This window comes from Aulostomus chinensis, chromosome 12 (genome assembly GCF_037954235.1).
Source record: "Aulostomus chinensis isolate RoL2024-O1b breed Wild chromosome 12, RoL_Achi_v1.0, whole genome shotgun sequence".
Taxonomy (NCBI): domain Eukaryota; kingdom Metazoa; phylum Chordata; class Actinopteri; order Syngnathiformes; family Aulostomidae; genus Aulostomus; species Aulostomus chinensis.
Genome location: NC_141331.1, coordinates 12,090,110 through 12,111,578, shown reverse-complemented (window position 1 = coordinate 12,111,578; position 21,469 = coordinate 12,090,110). Strand labels below are relative to the sequence as shown.

Sequence of the window (21,469 nt, the reverse complement as noted above, 5' to 3'; positions counted from 1 at the left end):
CATAATTATGGGGCTAATAAAAAGGATAAAAACACGACAGACCTCTCCAACAGAGAAAGGAGAAATAGATTGTTAAGAGCATAGAAGACATTTAAGAAAAATGATTAAAAAAAATATATATATTTTTCCAGTAAATCTGCTCAGCTTTACCAATTTTAACGGTTTCAGTGTAACGTTACGTCGTAATCGGACTGATAGAGTAACTTGTTCTATGTTGCTCTTCGATAGAAAGCAGTATAGAATGGTCAGATGTGCTGGCTGCACCCCCACGAGGTGATTCTCATCCTGGAACCATGACATCATTGTGAAAGGCAGGGGCGTGTGTGTATTTTAGGGCGTGGGCATTGCTTCATTTTAGCCAGCTTTCTATAGATTCTAGCAGCTACATGGAGGGAAAATCTTCGGTCTTACTGCATCTGCTCACCCGCAAGAAGGAGGAATAAGCCCAGCAGGAGCGTTCATCTAACCAACCTGAAGGTTCGACACTCGATCGCACCGTCTGCGCCACAGAGCTCCAGTCAGATGCAGCAAACATAGACACGGAGAGGCTCGTCTGTTTGTCTCCTGGCTGTCCTAGACAGCTCCTGTTCATATGGCTTTTGTCGGCGGGGCTGCATCGGGACGATAGTGCGTGAATCAGCCGGTTCGTGTCCATGCAGAGATGGCAGGATGCACCTCGGTGCCGCTCTGCCAGCCGTGCGTCTACCATGAAGCTTTTAAAGGTGAGTCCCTGCATTCAAACACTTCTTTTGTGTGTGTGCATGTGTGTCTAAGATTTAAGATGTGAAGTATTGCTCACACCACCCCCTTCGAAGTCTGATTTTAAATAGATGGCAGGATAGATGCTTCACACTTTAAATAGGCTACGGTGGGTGAGTTGAGGGGTGCAGGGACAGGACTGATCTGGGTGCTGCTGTGTGGTCAGTGGAGCTACAGGTGAAGAGACCTCTGATGCCGGTCCAGCTGAGTCCAGAGCAGGTGGGGCTGGAGATGCTGTGTCTTTGTGGGCAACTGGACCTCCTCATCCGGGCACAGATGCAGCAGGTAGACTCTTCTCACCTGAGCACCATCACCTTCACCATACCTGAGAGGTTGCTCTCATATGTAAGAGAGGGCCCATCTCTGCCAGCAGGAGTTTAAGAAACGAAATCATCAGAGTTAAGGTCAATAATGAGATGTAAAGACAAAATTACCATATAGAAGCATTCATGGTGTATTTAAGTCAAATATAGGTTAAAGTTCATGATTATTCAATGTCAAATGTACTATAAAAAACCATAATAATGTAATAAAGGCTAAAAAAACACAATAAAGAATCATTATGAAATGAAAATTCAAAAATTTTAGATTAAAGTTATGACATATGATATAAAACAATTAAAAAAAGCCCAAATTCTTAAATAAGTTATCATTGTGAGATAAAGTCACTCATGAGATTTAGAGATAAAAAGTCCCAATTACTAATTTAAAATCTTGAAATAAAGAAAATCAAAATTAAAAGGTTAAAGTCATAACTGTGATAAAAAGTCAATGGTTTGAGGTTAAAAAGGTCTGAGATAAAAGCTCACAATTCTGAGATTTGAGAAAGTCGAAAATTCAAAAGGTTGTAATTCTGAGATTCACACAACTCTGAATACTATTACAGTATTAACATTAATTAATAAAATCTCATATCTGTCACAACGTGCAGCTGATCTCAGATCTGCAAGGTTGTCCTACTCATAACGTAACAATGCTTCTGCTGTGATGTTAAAGTTCCAGGAGCAGCTAGGACAAGGCTGTAGCCCGGAGGAGTCCGACACTTTCCAGGCTCAAGGTTGGCAACATATCGATGAGTTGAGTTGATCTCACATCTGCTTCAGTATATTTGATTCTTTTCCCTTCATTATCTCGAAGGATCAGAAATTCTTGACCATATGCTGCAGTGCCTTGAACATCTACCAAAGCCAATGCCACAGCTGGAGGTACCACATCTGACCGTTTATCAACTAATATGGAATTAATCAGACATTTATGGTTGTCATGAAATACCTGAGAAATGTATTTCAGTGGCAGAATCATTCAGTCAGCATCTGCTCCTGAGAGTGATTGAAAACGTCTTTCTGCAGGACTACCTGGACATGGTGGGTCTGTCCGCCATGTTTCCTCGCGTCGAGGTGTTTCTCATTCAAGGCAGCCCGGTGGAGATGCTGGAGAAGCCGCCCATGGACGGTGAGTGATGCAGCTGAGCAATCATCTCATCCCTGGATAGATGAAGGAAGGATTTTTTTAATCTTCTTTCATTATTTTGATCACAGATTAAACATACATTTAAAAAAATGTATAACAAACATCAAGATTTTTTTTTTAAATTTTCCTGTGATTCTTTAAAAAGATATGAAAAAACTGGAAACAAATCAGTTCGTTCTTAATTGTAAGAAAGCAGATTTTTCCATATTAATTTAAATTGTTCGTCTGCGATACAAAAAGGAGGATATTCAACTCATTGTCTTATTTAGAACTGAGGATGATACCTGCTGTACTTTTACTTTGATATTGTGTGTTCTCACAGTTGCCTCCCTTGAAACAATTAGGCTTGTTAACCCTTTCCTCCCCTCATGGAGGCCACTCCCACTCCTACCAAATATGGGCGCTAATATACAACGTTGCCTCTCTTGCAGAATATTTCTCCCACATCGCCAAACTGAACCAGCTCCTGGTGCTGAGTCAGCAGCTTGAGGAGGATATCAGGCACCTGGGAAGTCATAAATACATCGCCCACCAGCTCTCAGTTATTTATGTCAGTAGAAGGTGCAGCACATCGTCGTGTATCGACTTGTGTGTTCCTCTTTTACGTGAAGTTTCTGTTGTTGTTGTCGTTACTGCAGCAAGTCATCAACTCTTTCAGAGGAATTCAGGTCTTCTCTGGAATAAAGAGAGACATCGAGGCTAACTTCAAACAGATGAAACAGTCTTTAGTGACAGACGGGGGCTCCAGGCATGAACCTCAGCTGGCTGCTCACTATATCAGCTGGTGAGTCACAGTCGCACATTTGCAGATATTAAATGCAGCGGTAGCAGCAGTCTGGTAACAACCTGCTCATCTCCATGTAGGATATTAGAAATAACCCACAGTTTGACGTCAGCAGTGCTGTCGTTACCAGAAGAACTCACAGATGACCTGCACCAGGCCGTGAACTTCATGTCACAGTTCCTGTCGTGACTCACCCTGAGGAACGGATTCTCCTAAATGAACTGATTGTCGTGACGACAGTGAAAAGGTGCTACATTACTAGACTGAAGGGTGGGACTAGAGAACGTACTTCATCTACTAACCATGTAGTTTTTTTTTTATAGTGTTCCTCTGAATGTTGTCTGTATCTGTGTGTGTGGAAATGAATGTGAACCATCCTTGCACTAAAATGTTTGTTTTTTTACCTCAAGTGGAATAATAAAATTTACTGCAACAGGGAAATGCATTTTTTTTGTATTCTTGTTGTGACCTGTATAACGTTAGAGAACAGCCAGATGTTCACAGCTGGGATTTGTGTTTTTCATACTAATTGTCTCATCATGCACGAAGATGCACAGCACATTAAACACACAACCAATATAGCAATTGTTAACCTGAAAACAGTACTGGACAGTCACACCTACGGTCAATTTAGAGTATCAATCAGCCTCGTCCCCTCTTGATGTCTTTGGACTGTGGGAGGAAGCTGGAGTACCAGAGAGAACCCACACAGGAACAGGGAGAACATGCAGACTCACACAAAAAGACCCTGTGCTCTAACCGGCGGCATTGCTAACCACTGCACAACCGTGCACCATGAAAAGCCTTGAGCAAAAAAACAAAACAAAACAAAACAAAACAAAACAAAACAAAACAACCCCCCCCCCAAACTACAACAGTAAAAAAAACAACAGCAAAACAAACAGAAAAAGTGAGAATTAATGCCAGTAACAGACAAAATTTTTAAAAAGCATCTAAAATTTAGTTTACGTGGTGGAGGTAATAGGCTAAGTTCCAAGTGAATGTTGATGTTGATGTTCAGGAACTGGCGGTCAAAATGAGTAATTGCTGCCTCTGCAAAAACAACAACAACAACAACAACAACAACAACAACAGCAACCACAACCAACCACCCAAAACAACAGAAGCACCCCCCCCCCCAAAAAAAAACAACAAAAAAGCAATTTTAAAAATTCTTCATATCATTGCTACACAATGAATTAATTCATTAATACAATACTACTCAAGACGTACTTGGGTAACTCCCATGTTACCTGAATGCAGCACATGATGACAAAATCATGTCGGCAATAATACATTTCAGACAGGATAGATTCTCCGGATTTACAGTTTCCTTTTTTTTAAAGACTAAAACATTATTCAAATTCATTGTCATCTCAGGGAAAATAATGTTGCCTAGGTTGCCTATAAAATAACCCTGAGGAAGATATGCATGCCATGCTGCGGATATATTTAATTTTAGGTTTGTAGTTTTCATTGAGTCTTTTTGCGTAATTCATCTCTCATCTGATTTATTTGTAACAGTGTCCAGCAGTTGGCGTCCTTGCTCTCTCACAGGTCCCTGAATGCAACACACGGAACGTCACAGCTGCTCTGGGCGGGACTGCACGTGACTGATACACTTAAACACCCAATTACGTAATTTGATTTCGGGTTTTCAACCAATCAGAACGGGTTCGGCTGTCCGGCAACTTGACTGTGAGAGCTGGGGTAAAGAAGAAGGAAATTCGCAGAAATATTTGAATTATTATAGTACGAGAGCTTTCGGATGTAAAATAATAAATCAATGAGCGCCAAAGAAGAATGTCCCGGTACAGAGAGGGTAAGGTTGAAAAGTTGAGACGCGACATACCTTTTTCGTTTATCAAATGTTAATGTTAGCGGGCATTTTCCCATTTCTGATTTAGTTTTTGGAAATCAATGTGTAAGCTAACAGAGTAGCCTAGTATTAGACTCGTTTGTAGGGGGGTTCTCCATCCTACTCAAGTGTCCTTGAGCAGCCTTCCTACATCCTTGCCGGCTTTTCCCGAGGGACCGAAAATTATTTTAATGTAACAATTCAGTCTGACTTCCTTTCATAATAAAAGGCGAACTAGTTTGTGTCTGGATATGAGCTTGTTTGTCCTCCTGTCGCCAGAGTGCACAAAAATGCAGAGACACACCTGAGTTCAGAGGAGGAGATGATACCAGACCCCTCGGCTACAGCCGGGCCCTCACAGCGGAAGTAAGACTTTATCACCAACAATTACACACACACACACACACACACACACACACACACACACACACACACACACACACACACACACACACAGAGCTTAAACTCTATCTTCTATTCATGGTATATATTATTCTTTTAATCCTGTCCCAGGAAGAGCTCTCCTGGTGCGGCAAACTCTTCCGGAGCTGTCAATCACTCGGAGGACGAGTCTGGCAATGAGAACAGACAAAAGAGTGTGGTAGGTGTTTTTAAAAACCTTCAAACAATTGTGAGTAGATATGATTGAGAAGGTACAGGAAGTGACATCATATTTCATCGGCTACACTAAGGGGGAGAAAAGCAAGGAGCACTGACATAAAACTGTTTATGAAGTAAAATAACTAAGGAAAAAAGGTAGGAAAACACAAAAGATAAAGGAAATATATGTAGACCTGTGAAACTATTCATCAGTAGAGCTGGGATGATTCAATACTATCGCAATACTTGGGTGTTGATCCGATCTAAAAAGCCATTCTTTAAGTTTTGCCATTTTATATTACAATAATTACAAATTTGGTTTCTTTTTGAATACTTGACAATGGGAAACTAGCAAAAAAATAGCAAAATCTACATTTCCAAAGATCAAATTTTAGGCCAGAGTGAATAGTGCCTCCTTTACATATGAACCTGAACTTTAAAATTGTCCTTGAAGAACAGTCATCCATCCATCCATTGTCTTCCACTTATTCCTGTGAAGGGTCGCTGGGGGGGGGGTGGCGGGGGGCCTGGAGCCTATCCCAGCGGGGGGGGGGGGGGGGGGGGGGTGGCGGGGGGCCTGGAGCCTATCCCAGCGGCTACGGGCGAGTGGCGGGGTTCACCCTGGACAGGTCACCAGTCCATCTCAGGGCCAACACATAGAGACAGACAACCATTCACACTCACAGTCACACCTACAGTCAATTTAGAGTATCAATCAGCCTCGTCCCCTCTTGATGTCTTTGGACTGTGGGAGGAAGCTGGAGTACCAGAGAGAACCCACACAGGAACAGGGACTCCACACAGAAAGATCCCGTGCTCAGACCGGGACTCGAATCTGGAACCTTCTTGCTGTGAGGCGACAGTGCTGACCACTGCACCACCGTGCCGCCTCAGACCAGTCAAACATAACAATAAAGTAACATGCCAACTTTTTGGGGGAAATATGCTTAGTGTCCTTCATTTTCATGTCAGAGGAGCAGAGAGATACTTTTCTCTCTTCTCTGTGTACACTGAAGAGCTCCAGACCCCTGTATTATAAAGAAATGATTTAATTAATGTTCAGCAGATTAATAAGTCATAAATATGATCATGACGCTGCTCAGAGGTTTCACATTTATCATTATCATTAATCCCAGTGAGAGGTAGAGCTTTAAGTCCATTCAGCCTCTGGTAATAGATTTAAAGAAGTCACATGATTAAATGTGATGAGGGTCCTCATAACCCATGTGGAGGAGTAGCAGTGTTTCAGTTGGTTTAATGTGGTATATTGGTGAAATATCGTTCTTTTATTGTATGCATTTATTACACGACTCTCTCGCTCCAATTTTTCAAAACCTGCAGAGGAAGAGGAAAAGAGTGCACAATAGTTCGGAGAATGTCAAAAGCAAAAATGCCAAAACCGGCCGCCGCGGCGTTCGAAGAGAAGGGGGGAGCGTCAGCAAGCCAGGTCACGTGGAGGCCGTCACTCTGTTTGAGGTGATCACCATGGGTAGGAGTGCCATGCAGGTGAGGTCAGCCTTTTCCATAGACACCTGTCCCAGCTCCTGTTAATGTTCTTGAACTCACTCATGTTTTGGAAGTAATCTCAGCTATTAACCCTTATTTATATACTAAGATGCTCTTTGTGACTGTGTGTGTGACATTCAGGGATTATGTTTTGTTTACATTTCTTTGAATATAATTTCATTGCACGCTTCATCCGCTGTAAACATTCCTTCAGGCCTGCCAGTCATCTATCAGTTGTAATATAATGCTGTTGCCACCATATACAGGTGCAGGAGGAAGTATTCAAAAACCTGGTGTTCATTCTGCTCACTGAGCTTGTGCTGTAACACACACTTCTTCCTCTGAAATGTTGCTAACTCATTTTGAATGTATGGCACCTTATTTAGAAATAAACCAGAATATATCGCTTCTTGTGATGTGGGAGCAGGCGGTGATCGATGATTGGATCGAGGCGTACGTGATGGACAGAGACTCATCCCTCCTCGATCTCATCAGCTTCTTCATCCAGTGCTCTGGCTGCAAAGGCAAGTGCACACATGCACGTCCACGCCCACAGGCACACGGCTACACACACACGTGAATATACGTGCACTCACACACACACACACACACACACACACACACACACACACACACACACACACACACTCACTAGAACAACCAAAATTTAGTTTCCTTGCTTACCTCCATCCTCACCAGGTGTGGTCACAGCCGAGATGTGTCAGAGCAAAGAGGACGGTGATGTCATGAGCAAGATGGTGGAGGACTTGGATGAGGTAAACTAGTCTGTGTTCCATCATCTTTTGCGTCTTTTATTGTTGCTTCAGTTCTAAAACTTTGAAGTAAAGCTCTATGGTGCTGTGTGTTTCAGGTCTCAGGTCTGCAGTACAAGAAGTTCCTGGCTTTTCCATGGATCCTAACAGTCACATGGCCCATGGACATGGTCAGTAGTGTCTCCCTGATTAGTGTACTTCTGTCACACATGTAAAGTATTTGTCATGCTCTCCTTTCCTCCCTCCCTCCACTGCAGGACAGTATGGAGTATCCTCTCATCCAGTCTGGACAGTACGGCCGCTGGTTCCACTCTGAGTTCTGTGAGTTTGTGTCAGTGCTGGTGGCTCAGTGTCAGCACAGCGTCATCTTCGATGGTTACCTGATGAATGCCCTCATGTCGCTTCTGTCGGAGCTGTCCAACTCTTATGTACGAGCCTTCAGACACACCTGCACGTTAGCAGGTAAGGGAATGCAAATTAACATACATGCAGATACATAAATACATTCAGTAAACTTGAGTTTTAATCTGGACGTCCCTGCTTAGCGGTGAAGCTGCTGAGCTCTCTGATGGGCGTGGCTCTGAGCCTGAGTGTGGGCATTGAAAACAGCCAGAAACTGTATGAGGTGCAGAAGAAGAAGCCGGGGAGGCAGAAGAGCACGCCACAGCTGGAGAGAATCCAGAAGAAGGTGACAGAGGTAAGACCTCTGGTGCCTGCTCCCCTCGGAGAAATGGGGTGTATCAACTCACTGTGTGGCATCTGTCTGGTTTCTCTCATTGTTCAAGCTGGAGGAGAAGAAGGCAGAGATAGAAAGCATGATGGACGTCCTCTTCAAAGGGGTGTTTCTCAAGAGATATCGGTACATTTACCCGAATGTTTCTCTTGTCGGTCCAGCTTTAAATCTGATTACATCAGGAAGTGACTTCTGTGTTTGTGTCCGTACAGGGATGTTCTACCAGAAATTCGTTCCATGTGTATAGAGGAGTTGAGTCAGTGGATGAAACTTTACAGCTCCATATTTCTCAATGATAGTTACCTCAAATATATTGGCTGGATGCTGCATGACAAGGTAACCAACAGTGAAGACGATGTTACTATCACAGAATGCTGTTTCTTTGGAACATTTTAACCAGAAACCTTTGTGATTACATATTTCTCATCTTCCAGATACCAGATGTGCGTCTCAAGTGTGTGTTAGGTCTGCAGAGCTTGTATGGAGATCCTCTACTCATGCCTAAACTAGACCTGTTCACCAGCCGCTTCAGGGTAACCACTTTCCCTCAAAGCTGCACTGACCAGTTGTTGATGATTCAAACCCAATCATCAAATATCACCTGTTTTTAAAGGTTTTTGGAAACAGTTTTTGTATATTTACATGTCAAAATAGGAGTTAAGGAACAAGTCTTAGAAGTAATTTAGCGTCATTAAATGTCCAGTTTTGTCAAAATCAATGGAATATATGAATTTGTGTGGTTGTTGATAGCCCACTGTTAGCTTTGTACCTCTCATGATTGAATTTACACTTCAACATTAATAAAAGTGTTCATTACTGAAGATTGTCTTGCTGAAGAAAATGAAGAAATCTCAGCCACAGAGTATATTTTCAGTAATAATTTAAATCCAATGTAAAATTGGCTTTTGGTTAGGGGAACCAACTTCCAGGTGGGCCTAAAAATATATTATCCCTGCGGAACCCTTTCGCCACAAAGCAGCATAACTCATAGCAGTCGAATACTCTAACAACCCTTGGTTAAAAAGTTTCTGGGTCTTCAGCAAATTTTCCACTCCCTTGTCAGTAGCAAAAAATGTATTTTAGTTGGTATGTTTTTGTGTGAAAATGCTGAGTGAAATCTTGTCAATAACCAGGGTTAGACTGATTCAGTCATTGAATTTCCACTGATCAAAAACTATAATTAAGCTAAAACAGGCTAAAAATATTGCTCTTTTTTTGTCCCGCATATCCCTTGCTAGTTTCCTGTCATCTCCCCATGTTCAATAGCTTCTACCGCCGTTCCCCAAACTTAAAAACATCCCAGAAAGCTTCAGAAACAACTCAGATCAAACACACAGGCTTGAGATAAAGAGATTCTCTGCATATTTTCTGATTTCATAAACTGAACAATACTCCTCCAAATTCCAAGTGAACATCAACATGCTCTATTTAGTCATTAATATTTTAAAGACATTTCAAAATGTATTTACAAAATTGGAAATTGATGAAAAACTTGGTCATTGTAGTAAATCCCTTTTGTGGCCCACCTGCAGTAGCTTCATGGCCCACTTGCCCGCTATCCTCAACACTGACGTGCGGCTCATAGCTTTAAACTGACATTTACATCTGCTTCCTCTTTGAACAATTCTGAAGTTATGGATATGCAAAAACATTGCAGTGCAAAAGCCCATCTCATGTGGGTGATGTTTATGTTCCAGGAGCGGATGATCTCCATGACCCTTGACAAGGACAACGAGGTGGCAGTACAGACCATGAAATTGCTGGTTCTCATCTCCAAGTGAGCCGCCAGCCTCTAGTTGCTTTGATCTTTTCCCACTAATCTGGATTGTTTTTCCCAGCATTAAATCTTTTCTGACTCTTCAGAACATCCAGTGATGTGCTCAGCCCAGACGACTACAAGCAGCTCCTCCAGTTTGTTTATTCTTCACAGCGCCCTCTTGCATCCATTGCTGGGGAGCTGCTTTTCTCACGGTACTTCAGTTTCATCACTTGAAAAAAACAAAAACATATAATCCTTCATTTTTCATATCGTTTTTTTTTTGTGTCCTTCTCAGACTTCAGGCCCCTGAATCTGAAAACCAGGATGGATTAAATGAGGAGCAGGCTCATAAACAGCCAACTGTTGTTAGACTTAAGGCTTTGCTGCACTTCTACAGGGACTCAGAGGTGAAACACGCCGGCTGTTTTAATCAAACACAGAGATTGACATATTTTGGAGTATCTGGTGTAGATGTTGACCATAGCTACATGTGTGTTCCGTGTCTCTGCAGCTGCACAAGCATGTGGTCTACCTGGTGGACAGTTTGTGGGACTGTGGTGGCAGCCTTCTGAAGGACTGGCCTACACTAACATCTATACTGCTGCAGGACCCTTCCTCACAGAGTCCAGGTCAGAAAATGTTTGTGACAGTGGTGCAGACGTGGACACTTATTCCAAATGTCCATCTGATCTTGTTTGTAGGTCTCACACAGGCAGAGAAAGGAGTCCTGGTGGAGATCCTGGTAGCGTCGGTGCGTCAGGCCTCAGAGGGACCAGCGCTGGCGGGGCGGAGTGGAGCTAAGAAGGTTTGTTAAGCTGTCATGATGGAGATCGTCTTAGAGAGGCCAGAGAAAAACTCACACTCAAGATCACATTAATGTCGTTAATTCTCATCGTGATTACTAAAAAATCGTCAGATACACAAATTGGAGCAGAAATAAAAACAACTGTTGCATGAAGTCAGTGCTTTATCTTTCAGAGAGGAAGAATCAATGCATGCAACAAGCAAGCAACCACAAACTATCAGACACAGGTTACACCTCTGAAGGGAATTTATTACTTTTATTACTTATTAACAAGGGGCAAAAACTTGCTCATTTAGAGGAACAAATCTGAAAAATAATGATGGGCCAATATAGGCCAAGAGCAAACACATATTGCATGTTAACATGGCTTTAGTCTGTCTTCAACTGTCTTTTCCCCTCCATTTTTTCTTTCTCCACTCTCACCAAACTAGAGAATTGCACGAAGTGTCTCAAAGTGAGTCAAATTTAATAAGAGCTCCTACATATTTAGCAAATTTGCAAAGAGCAGCAGCTTGTTGCTTCTTTACCAGGTGAGTCAACGTGGTCTCGATACTACGACCCTGCTGGCTTAGGGATGTTATTATCCTGCAGGAAACCACCTGTAGTGAACTGAATAGTGAGTCTTGGATTAAGGGCAGACATGACAGCTTGAATATTGGATATATTATGACTATGAGGTCAGTGAGAGATGTTCCCCACGTACGGAAATAAATTCTGATCTATTTTCACAATGTGAGTTGACAGAAACACTGAGCTCATGCATAAAAGTTGTGTTTAATAAGCTGCAGCTGCTAGAAGTGTATGGAGTCACAAAGAGGTTTTCAGCTAAGTAGAAAGCATTGGACAGTTTATGAAGAAGACTGTCACAGATCAATAAAATGTTCTTACCAGGTGCTGAGTGCCAGAGAAAAGAAAGTTCAGGTTGATGACTGTACCAAGCTCACAGAGCATCTTCTTCTGGTGCTTCCCATGTTACTGTCCAAGGTATTTATCCCAATCATGAGACAATATTTGATCATTGAATTTGGTCTGGAGATCAACCTGATCTCTGTGTCGCTGTACCATTTTTGTTCAACTCTGCCTGTCATTGCAGTTCTCAGGTAATGGGGACATTGTGTCCTCCCTAATGAAGATCCCTCAGTACTTCCTTCCAGAGAGTCCAGAGGCTGGGAACTCTCAGGTGTAATAACAAACAAATTAAAACATGCCACTTCCTTCATCTTAAGTAATGCCTTCGTCACTAGCGTCTCTGTAGTGTTTAAGCCACATTCGCTGAGTTCATAATGGCTCTGGTCCTCAGGCGGTGTCCAGTCTGCTAGCAGAGATGAGAGCTATTCTGGATGTCCACTCAGGCCCTGCTGTGCTGGAGGCAGCGGCCCGCACTTACCTCAGTCTGTGTGGGGAGGACACAGCCTGGTGCTCCATGGCCCAAGCTGCCAGAGACTCACTGGTCCAGGACTGGGTAGACCACCTGACAGTGCTGCTGGAGGCCTCACGCCAGGTGAGTTTACACGAGGTGATATATGTTCAGGCAAAACAGCGCTAACATGATATTTTATAATGGCAGTCTTTCGTGTTTCACACTTTAAATCATCTTGTACCAGTAACAATCTGGTTGCAAAAAAATGTTACAAAACACACAAAACTATCTTTGTTGTCAATTTTTTTGGCCACAGTAATTATGTTGTGAACATCTGATATTGTTCTATGCTGATGTCTATGTTTTGTGTGAGCGGACATGTCAGATGGTTTGTTTCTAAGAAGCCCCCATAGAAACTGTTTGGAAAAGGAACTGAAGCTTCCAAAAACTACTCAGCTGGAGACTGGATGAAAGGTCTTTCCATCACAGACCAACCCCAAGCAATCAGATCGATGAGATGTGTTTTAAGGGAAAAAAAAATAAAAAAAATTTTGTATGAAAGTGTATAAAAATCTAGTAAATCTTGTGACATCATAACTTCAATGTAATATCTTGAAAATGAGATGTTCAAAAATATCATATACCGTTTTCCTGGGTCATATATTTTTACTCAGGAAGAGAAAATGTTGAATGTTCGGTCCATGCTGCGTCAGACCCAGGCACAACAGCTGGCATTCTTGCTTTAAAAAGTCTGCCATTACCAGACACGCATGCGGCAGCCTTTAACGTGCAGAACTGAAGTCAAGTTGTAAACAAATACTTTCCATTCATAGGTGGTTGCTACCACCATCTGGGTCCTCCACAAGGTCCCAAGTGACATTCGAAGGGCCAGATACATCTGTGACCTCAACTAGTTATTACTTTTGAAACCACAAGCACATCAAACACGTGATACACAGGATGAAGAGCTTGACCAGACGACATTACCTGTGCTTTTTCTCACAGGGTGACAGTTTCTCTGCTGACAAGGAGAAAACAGGAGACATTCTAGTCGCCCTGAAGAGACTCCGAGCTTTTCACAAGTAAGCCTCGACAGCTGCTCAAAAACAAGGCTAAGCCCGTGATATTCTGCAGGCCATGTGCATTTAATTGCTGCATACACCTGTTTGTTTCTGTGTGTTGCTAGCTGTCACGATCTGTCCCGCTGGAATCTGTTTGAGCTGCTGGCGCCTCTCCTGTCAGCAGAGGGAGTGCCGCAGGAGGTACCGCTGCTGTCCTCTTAGTACTACTCATTACAACTAAGAGTAGCTCTACAGAACAAAATTACAACTTGTGATCTCTGTTTCTTTTCTGAAGGTACTCCTAGAAGTACTACAGTGTCTGTGTTACTCCATTTTCTGGTCTCTCCACACAAGTAATGAAACTCTGACCTCCAGGGTGAGTGAAGCATTTAATTACAAGCTGGAGTGCAAATGTTAATCACAGGACAATAAATAAAAACTTGTTAAATGAGGAGGGCAGCATAAAGTATTCTCATCATTTTTGCCAAGGAGGTGCTGTTTACTGTGGCCCCCTTTCACTGGGATTACACTAAAACTACTAAACCACTTTTCTTTCTCTCTCCTTTTTATGCCAAATAGCTGGAGACTGCTTTGATAAAAGAATCTAATTTATTCTAATAAATCACAGATGCAGAGACATTGGGAAAAACACTTTCTATAACCTTGCTGGTGGAGTTGTGTGCTCTTTGAATGCCCTTTAGTTTTATCTTGTTGTTTTGCCTGTGTGTGTGTGTGTGTGTGTGTGTGTGTGTGTGTGTGTGTGTGTGTGTGTGTGTGTGTGTGTGTGTGTGTGTTCATTCCAGGAGAAGGCTGTGGCCCAGAGGCTCCAGTTGCGTCTGTTCAGTGAAAGGAGTCATCGCTATCTCTCCCACCCGGACCCCGGCGTGCGGCAGCAGGTCTGACAGGAAGCATGAATGAATGCATTTAATTTCATGTTAAATTTCCTTCTGAGCCTCTCACATCCTCTCTTTTGGCCATCTCAGGCTTTTCTGGGTGTGTGTGATGTCCTGACAGCTCACTCCTACCAGCTTCATGTGTGGGATCCAACCTCCTTTGGCCTTCTGCTCTTCACACCCAGTCCCAAACTGCAGATGGCGCTGTTGACCTTTGTATGCGCCAATGTCTTTGCTGGCTCGGACTGTGACAACCAGAGCAGGGGTGAGACCTCAGCCTCCACAGTTTTAACGTCCTACAGATCTTAACTGCATATTGTCCCACAGCGTCTTTGTTTGGTAGAGGACACACACAGAAAAGATCCCAGCTGGAACTAAACCAGAGATGTTGAGATCAAAGATTATGTTAGAGGACACAGCTTTTGTGCCCAATTACACATGCCGTTCCCAATTATCTGGTCTTAAGTCTGGATTGTCACACACGCGTGCGCACACACACACACACACACACACACACACACACACACGCACGGAGCACCGTCAATAAGACAAAAACAATAATAGTCAGTCATGTCACAACCAGCAGCAGAGAGAGAACAGACTGATAAACTGATGTCTCTCCTCTTTATTCTCCCCACCAAGTATTTACATTTAGGAATATGGTTTATTTTTGTGACAGTTTTGATTGGTGTCCAGTGAGATATCATCGAGTACATTTAATGGTTCAACTGAACAGTTGGTGCTCTAGAAAAGGAGGACACATCCTACTGATACCACCAGTGGGTTAGTGGCTTCACCCTGACTTTGGCTGGATGAACAAACCTTCTCTAGCAGCTGTTGTTACATGAATAGTACTTTCTGTGACACACAGAGTGATCATTCACAAAATGTGAAGGATTACCTTGAAATCATGCTGAATCTTGAGTGTACACAGATATTTTCTTTTTGGTCTTGCATCTCTTCTCTGTAACTCCAGAATGCATAAAGATCCAGTCATGTATTTTTAGCTCAAAGCTAATGGTGCCCCCACAGCCACCAACTATACACAACAGCAAAAATGTCTATAAAAGTCCATTGAAAAACTTGAATACTTCCAGATGACGCACTGGACAGTTTTCAAATGGACATTTCAGTCAGTTTAGCTGATATTTGTAGTTGGTGGTGCCATTAGCTTCATGTTAAGTACATGTGTCTTGCTCTGTCTGCATTCTGGAGTCACAACAAAGGGGAAAAAAAGATGTTAACTCTACACATCTATCTGTGAGTATTTGTAAGGCAAAAATACTCTTTTTAGGCAAAGTAGAAGTGAAATTGAACTCTATATCTTACTGAAAAACTGAAACTGTTGTGTGCGGGTGTTTTTTTTTAAGTGAATAAATATTGTCATTATACCGCTTTAAAATGATGTGAAGATGCACAGCTTTTAGTCAAACTTTTCTTGGGGGTGGGAAAACACCCACAACCACAGCAACTAATTCCTCCAGAAACCTCAGGAAAACCCTGAGAATGCAGCCTATTTGAAACATAAACAGACAGTAAATGAGCCAAATGCAAATATCCCACTGAGGTTGTGTTCACACTGTCTGCCTGTTTCGTAGCTGCGACTTGGGAAAAAGAAAAAAAAAGTAGCCCGCCAGATGTGGGTGGAATATGAATAGAACCCCAGCATTAGTCCAGAGAGTGCGTGGGACATCCTGGAAATAACATGTTGCTGTTTTACACAGCAGGCGGCGCTCGCACTCCGTCAGCTTCCTGCCTCGGCTCTTTGGTACACCGAGGTCAAAACATGCAGCTTTTAAATGCACGGTTAATGGTGATTGTAACAGTTGACCCTCTATTACAATATTCTCCTGAAACTGGGCGGATTCATTAAAAGCTTTAGTGTGTGCTGCAGACGGTAAACTGACTCCTACGTGAAGAAGAAACAAGTTCTCTGTTAAGACTTTATTATCTTTACAATAGCTTCTACTTTCAGAGCCATATTGCATCCAAATATGGGACCGGTCCAGAGAAGCCAATAACCACCCTGGTGGGAATCTCTTAAATGTTCAAACAAATACAATATGGGATTATTGGTTTTTGAACATGTAATAAAAAGCTATTGTTTTATTGGATTTGCCTGGTAACACTTTGGATTTATAGACAGTGTTTTCTATTAGCTGCCAGATCAGAGATCAGTTGGAGGGCAGTGGCTGGGAGTTAAAATATAAAATCAGGGCAATCTCTTTCCGTGAGAAAATTCCATTAACTCTGGCTCACCTCGGAGCCGATTTTATTAGTCTTGAGAAAGATTGAAGCCACATGGTGTCACAACCATAACTCCGTTGTGTTATCTTTGATTTCCACCTGCTAAAGCCATTGTCCTAAAACTAACTTAAACACTCTCCCACCCATGTGCTTTGTTCTGTATTCTCTGATTTCTCATGATTGATCACTCCTCTTTACCCCCCCCCCCCCCACTCCGTCTGGTCCTCAGTCAGTGAAAACTCAGAAGGGGAGAGGTTGGAGGATCTTCACAAGCGAAGAAATATGCTGGCGGCCTACTGCAAACTGATAGTGCATGGCGTGCTGGAGATGAGCATGGTAGCCGAGATCTACATGTACTACATGAAGGTAAAAGTCAGGAAATTATTCTCGATACTTTTTAAAAGATGAGATGAAGGTAGAAACTACTCACATCAGTCCTTGCAATTCAAACCTACAAGCCAGAGATGTTAGCTTTAGCATAAATACAGGAAAAATCAAGCCTCGTTCAATTCTTAGTTACCATTTTACCCACCAGCCCCTTTAAAGGAATAAGCATACTACACATCTTTGCTGTCCTCCCTAGAACCAGACAAGAAGATTGATATTCTTCTCTCCTTTTCTGTTATACATTAAGGAGCTACAGAGATTAGCTGACCGCGAGCTAGCTTAGCACAATAAATGACAGTGGATGGGAAGTGTTAGCATAGCTCTGACGGACCGGTGACCCGTCCAGGGTGAACCCCGCCTCTCGCCCAATGTCAGCTGGGTTAGGCTCCAGCCCCCAACCCTTAACGGAAAAGCTGTATAGAAAATGGATGGATGGATGACTTTAAGTTGTTATTTTATAATGAATATTATACTCAACTCCAGTTATATTGATGTAGGCAAAGACTGGGGGAAATGATTTAAGAGAGCTATGCTACACTTCCCTTTTGCTCTCATTCATTATGCTAAGCTAGCTAGCTAGTGGTGAGCTGGTCTCCGCTGCCTCATGTCCACACTGAGGAAGGAAGAACATCTATCTCCTTGTCTGACTGGACAAACACACATTTCCAGCAAGAAGGAAAGAAATATTCAAACATGTTACCTGGCATACAACCAAACCTCTGAAATACCAGGCCATGTTATTAATGCCAAAGACTGGTTATGCTTGATCAAGGGCGTGGCCTCTGGGTGGCAGATGGGGGTGCCATCTCAGGTGTCAGCTATACAGAGTGTGTCTGTGTCTCCTTGCTCCTGTGGATTTCTGTCTGTTAATACTGTCCTTGTCTCCAGCACTATAACGACTTTGGTGACATCATCAAGGAGACCATGTGCAGGACCAGACAGACAGATAAGATCGAGAGTGCTCGGACACTGGTGCTCTGTTTGCAGCAGGTATACTCTAGTCTCTCTCTCTCTCACTCTCACACCCACACACACACATGTACACTCTGAGACATGCTGAAGTGGATTCCCCCCCTCCAGTTGTTTGTGCGTCTTAAACGGGAGCAAGAGAGTGGGGGAAGGCCTCAGCCGGGAGTCCAGACCTTCACCAGCATCAAGGAGCTGGCCCGGCGCTTCGCCCTCACATTTGGGGACCTCGTCAAGTTTCGAGAGTGTGTCGTGATGATCCACAGGTCAGTAAGAGCTCTCTTCTCCTCTGACTTGAATCCACCTTTCCTTTTGTGCCTCAAGTGTTTGTATTATTACGTGCAGGAACGGTATAGAATTTGTGTTCCAAGAGTTTGTCCAGACCCCTGAAACGCCTTCTCCACCGTACCTCTCCTACCTGACCATACTCGGAGAGTTCTCCAGCAAACTGCTCAAACCAGACAAGAAGACAGTGTAAGAACTGCCTGCAAAACATGGCTGCAGACATTCTTAAAGATGGCTTTCTGAGCTATGTGTGTGTGTGTGTGTGTGTGTGTGTGTGTGTGTGTGTGTGTGTTCAGGTTGTCCTACCTGCAGAAGCACACTGCAGAGCACATCGTAGACCTCAGGGAAGAGTGCTGGAAACCACTTGTCTACTATCGTGCATCCCTATTGGCTGTAACAGAAGGGGAGGACGCTGTGTCCTACGCTAGCTCTGACAGGAAGCCCTACCTTTCCAAAAACAAACTTGAAGGTAGTGCCTTTAAGGGAGCAGTTGAGCACAGAATCATGTCATTATCGATACCATGTATGTCTGTTTGTGTTTTGTAGGGAGCAAGTCTCCTGCTCCCTTCAGCCCTGTTGACTCCAAAGTTAGCAAAGTTCCCAGATCCTGCTTTAGTCCGAGGTAGGTTTCATTTACTTCTCCTCAAGACCAAAGTCTTTCTCATCTGTCTCACATTTGTTCTTGTAACATCATCTGAACTCCTCAGCCACCAGGAGAAACCCAGAGATATGTTTCCAGTCCCTGCTGAATCTCCAGCAAAATGGCCAACTGCGGAGGGATCAGTCGCTAGCAGCAACGCGGCCAATGAGATTGAAGTGGAACTCTGAAAATTGGTGCTAAAAGTTTGCACTGGAAATCAGGTTATTTCTCCCACTGAATGACAACTGTCTGATGTCCCAGCTTCTAATTTTTGTATGACTTTGTAACATATCTGGCGATACTGTAGGGTTTTTTACGTCAAAGATCCCAAACAATTGATCACTTTGACAAGTACAGTTTATAAGACTGTTGTCAAGAAAGAATTAATGAGTTACCGTGAAGTCGACTCACTTCGTTCACAGCTAGGACACCAAATGTGTATTTATTTACAGCCAAAAATCGTCCCCAGTGAAATACACCAGTTTTCGAGGTATTTACTAAAAACCACATGGACCAGCATGTTGATGTATCCAGCGCTGCACGATTTGGTAAGAAAGTCATATTGCAGTATGATGAAAACAATAATCAACAAAAATGATGTCTGCCTGCTGGGTTAGAGAAAAAAAGAACATGAATTACTGATTATTTGTAAATGTGTATTTCTTTAATCAAACAAACAAACCAACGAGCAATATATATATATATATATATATATATATATATAAAAAACAACAACAACATGCATTCATGCTGTGGTTTTCAAATTCCATCCATCCATCCATTTTCTTCCTCTTATCCTGTTAAGGGTCGTGGGGGGGCTGGAGCCTATCCCAGCAGCCTTCAGGTTAGAGGAGGGGTTCACCCTGGACAGGTCACCAGTCCATCTCAGGACCAACACATAGAGACAGACAACCATTCACACTCACATTCACACCTACGGTCAATTTAGAGTATCAATCAGCCTCGTCCTCTCTTGATGTCTTTGGACTGAGGGAGGAAGCTGGAGTACCAGAGAGAACCCACACAGGAACAGGGAGAACATGGAGACTCCACACAGAAAGATCCTGTGCTGGAGCCGGGGCTGGAACCCAGAACCTTCTTGCTGTGAGGTGACAGTGCTGACCACTGCACCACCGTGCTGCCAGGTTTTCAAAATGTTTTACTGAATTAAGCTGCATTACCAAAAATCTGCCACACAAACAAAGCAACTCCAGCAACATTTGTGCAGTACTATTAGGCTGACATTGTGACTGCTATTCCATTAATCGTGCAGCACTGGATGTAACATTTAAAAACATGCAATTATTTGTTCACTCCCTTTTTTTTCCCACAAAAAGATCAAAACAAATTGGTTTGGTGAGAATCTTGACAGCCTCATCCTCTGAAGGATGCCAAAACAAAATGTCATGAATGTAACTTCTGTTCCCTGAAGGAGAGAACTTGGGTAAAACACAGTGGGGTTTTATGCACCTCTATTCATGGCTTAAAGGCAAATGATCTTTCCACAGTTTGAGAAACGCTCTTCATTCAGCTCAGCTCAGTGTCATGCATCCTTCAGGGACCAGAGGGAACCATTTCACTCCCTTTGCAGTTGATTCACCTAGTACAGCTCACAGGATGGGACTTAAATTCACACCCTGCAGAGCAGGCACCGAACCGGGGACCCAAAAACCTCCTGCACTTTAGCGCTCTGCAGAAAGGACAGAATGTGCTGCCAAAGGGCCTCAATGTCCCAACGGTTGAACTTAACAAATGTGTACAGTGATGACCACCTGGCTGAAGAACAGATATCACTCACAGACAGCCTATGATGCCGGCATGCTCCTGGTGGAATGTGCCCTCACCATATGGGGTAGGAGGTCTTTCCTGTCATATGCCAGGGAGATGGCCTCTACATTCCAGTGGGAAAGCTGCTTCTTAGGCAGTGCTTTGCCCCCAGCTGGATTAGCAACACAGACAAACAACTGGTCATGAAACTTCACACTCCAAGTGTGAGCCAAGTAAGCCTGCAGCACTCACACAGGGTACAGTGCAACCTCCTTTGGGCCTCAAGAAGGAGGTCCTATGGAGATGCTCAAGAGCTCAAGCATCATAGAGGTGTAAGCTGCAGGGATAACCTTAGGCAAATCCACCGCATTCAGATGTCAGGTGACCTTGGAGCCATTAGAAGAGAACTGGGTGCAAGAGTGATGAACAGATAAAGCATGAAGGCCACCCACCTGCTTAGTGGAGGTTTAAGCAAAAAGTGCTTAAAGAACCTCATATCCGCTGACGCAGTAAGCTCAAACGAGGGACCACAAGGATGCTCAAGCACCAAAACCTGGTCCAGCGAGGGAACGCTGGATTCAACCACGGGCCTCACTCTGCAGACTCTCTTCAAGAAGCCCACAGCTTTGTCTTTATGCAGGCGGGGCCTCACGTCTTCACAAGTCATTTGTTTTTTAATGCGTGAAGAGAGGTGTGTTCAGTTGGCCACGTGAGGGCGAGATGTCCCATTCTAGCTGTTGTACCCGGTTGAATCGACCAAAACGGACCCTAACGCCGACTGTTACTCTGTTCTACTTCCACATCACGTCAGTATGG

The 21,469-nt window shown here is 43.3% G+C and overlaps 2 protein-coding genes across 4 annotated transcripts; both read left to right on the top strand.

Annotated features, from left to right (window-relative positions):
• The first annotated feature begins 278 nt into the window (after positions 1-278).
• Positions 279-3,458, top strand: LOC147252051 (uncharacterized). Its single transcript, XM_086220169.1, has 8 exons — positions 279-722; positions 926-1,044; positions 1,756-1,816; positions 1,897-1,964; positions 2,109-2,211; positions 2,661-2,779; positions 2,868-3,013; positions 3,094-3,458. The coding sequence occupies exons 1-8, from the start codon at positions 662-664 to the stop codon at positions 3,200-3,202; spliced, it is 786 nt and encodes a 261-aa protein (XP_086076295.1). The 5' UTR covers positions 279-661; the 3' UTR covers positions 3,203-3,458.
• Positions 3,459-4,680: 1,222 nt separating this feature from the next.
• Positions 4,681-19,596, top strand: LOC147252050 (cohesin subunit SA-2). 3 transcript variants are annotated; one of them, XM_086220164.1, is made up of 32 exons: positions 4,681-4,835; positions 5,151-5,237; positions 5,385-5,472; positions 6,813-6,977; positions 7,405-7,501; positions 7,677-7,753; positions 7,849-7,920; positions 8,008-8,212; positions 8,296-8,447; positions 8,536-8,609; positions 8,696-8,819; positions 8,918-9,016; positions 10,181-10,260; positions 10,347-10,454; positions 10,538-10,649; positions 10,754-10,871; positions 10,944-11,047; positions 11,939-12,031; positions 12,141-12,227; positions 12,348-12,548; positions 13,413-13,489; positions 13,594-13,669; positions 13,764-13,844; positions 14,272-14,364; positions 14,452-14,626; positions 16,838-16,974; positions 17,884-17,985; positions 18,076-18,227; positions 18,307-18,435; positions 18,543-18,715; positions 18,793-18,868; positions 18,954-19,596. In XM_086220164.1, the coding sequence occupies exons 2-32, from the start codon at positions 5,194-5,196 to the stop codon at positions 19,072-19,074; spliced, it is 3,492 nt and encodes a 1,163-aa protein (XP_086076290.1). In that variant the 5' UTR covers positions 4,681-4,835; positions 5,151-5,193; the 3' UTR covers positions 19,075-19,596. The 3 variants fall into 3 exon arrangements, with proteins under 3 accessions (XP_086076290.1, XP_086076289.1, XP_086076288.1); XM_086220163.1 differs by having other exon boundaries at positions 10,754-11,047; positions 14,275-14,364; XM_086220162.1 differs by having other exon boundaries at positions 10,754-11,047.
• Positions 19,597-21,469: the final 1,873 nt, after the last annotated feature.

Bases quoted from the DNA above. Each gene is read 5' to 3' on its own strand.
- LOC147252051 (XM_086220169.1), top strand. From the start codon at position 662: ATGGCAGGATGCACCTCGGTGCCGCTCTGCCAGCCGTGCGTCTACCAT. The intron at 723-925 runs GTGAGTCCCTGC...CTGTGTGGTCAG, and splicing joins CTACCATGAAGCTTTTAAAG to TGGAGCTACAGGTGAAGAGA. The intron at 3,014-3,093 runs GTGAGTCACAGT...ATCTCCATGTAG, and splicing joins GCTGCTCACTATATCAGCTG to GATATTAGAAATAACCCACA.
- LOC147252050 (XM_086220162.1), top strand. From the start codon at position 5,194: ATGATACCAGACCCCTCGGCTACAGCCGGGCCCTCACAGCGGAA. The intron at 10,261-10,346 runs GTGAGCCGCCAG...CTGACTCTTCAG, and splicing joins TTGCTGGTTCTCATCTCCAA to AACATCCAGTGATGTGCTCA. The intron at 18,436-18,542 runs GTAAGAACTGCC...GTGTGTGTTCAG, and splicing joins AAACCAGACAAGAAGACAGT to GTTGTCCTACCTGCAGAAGC.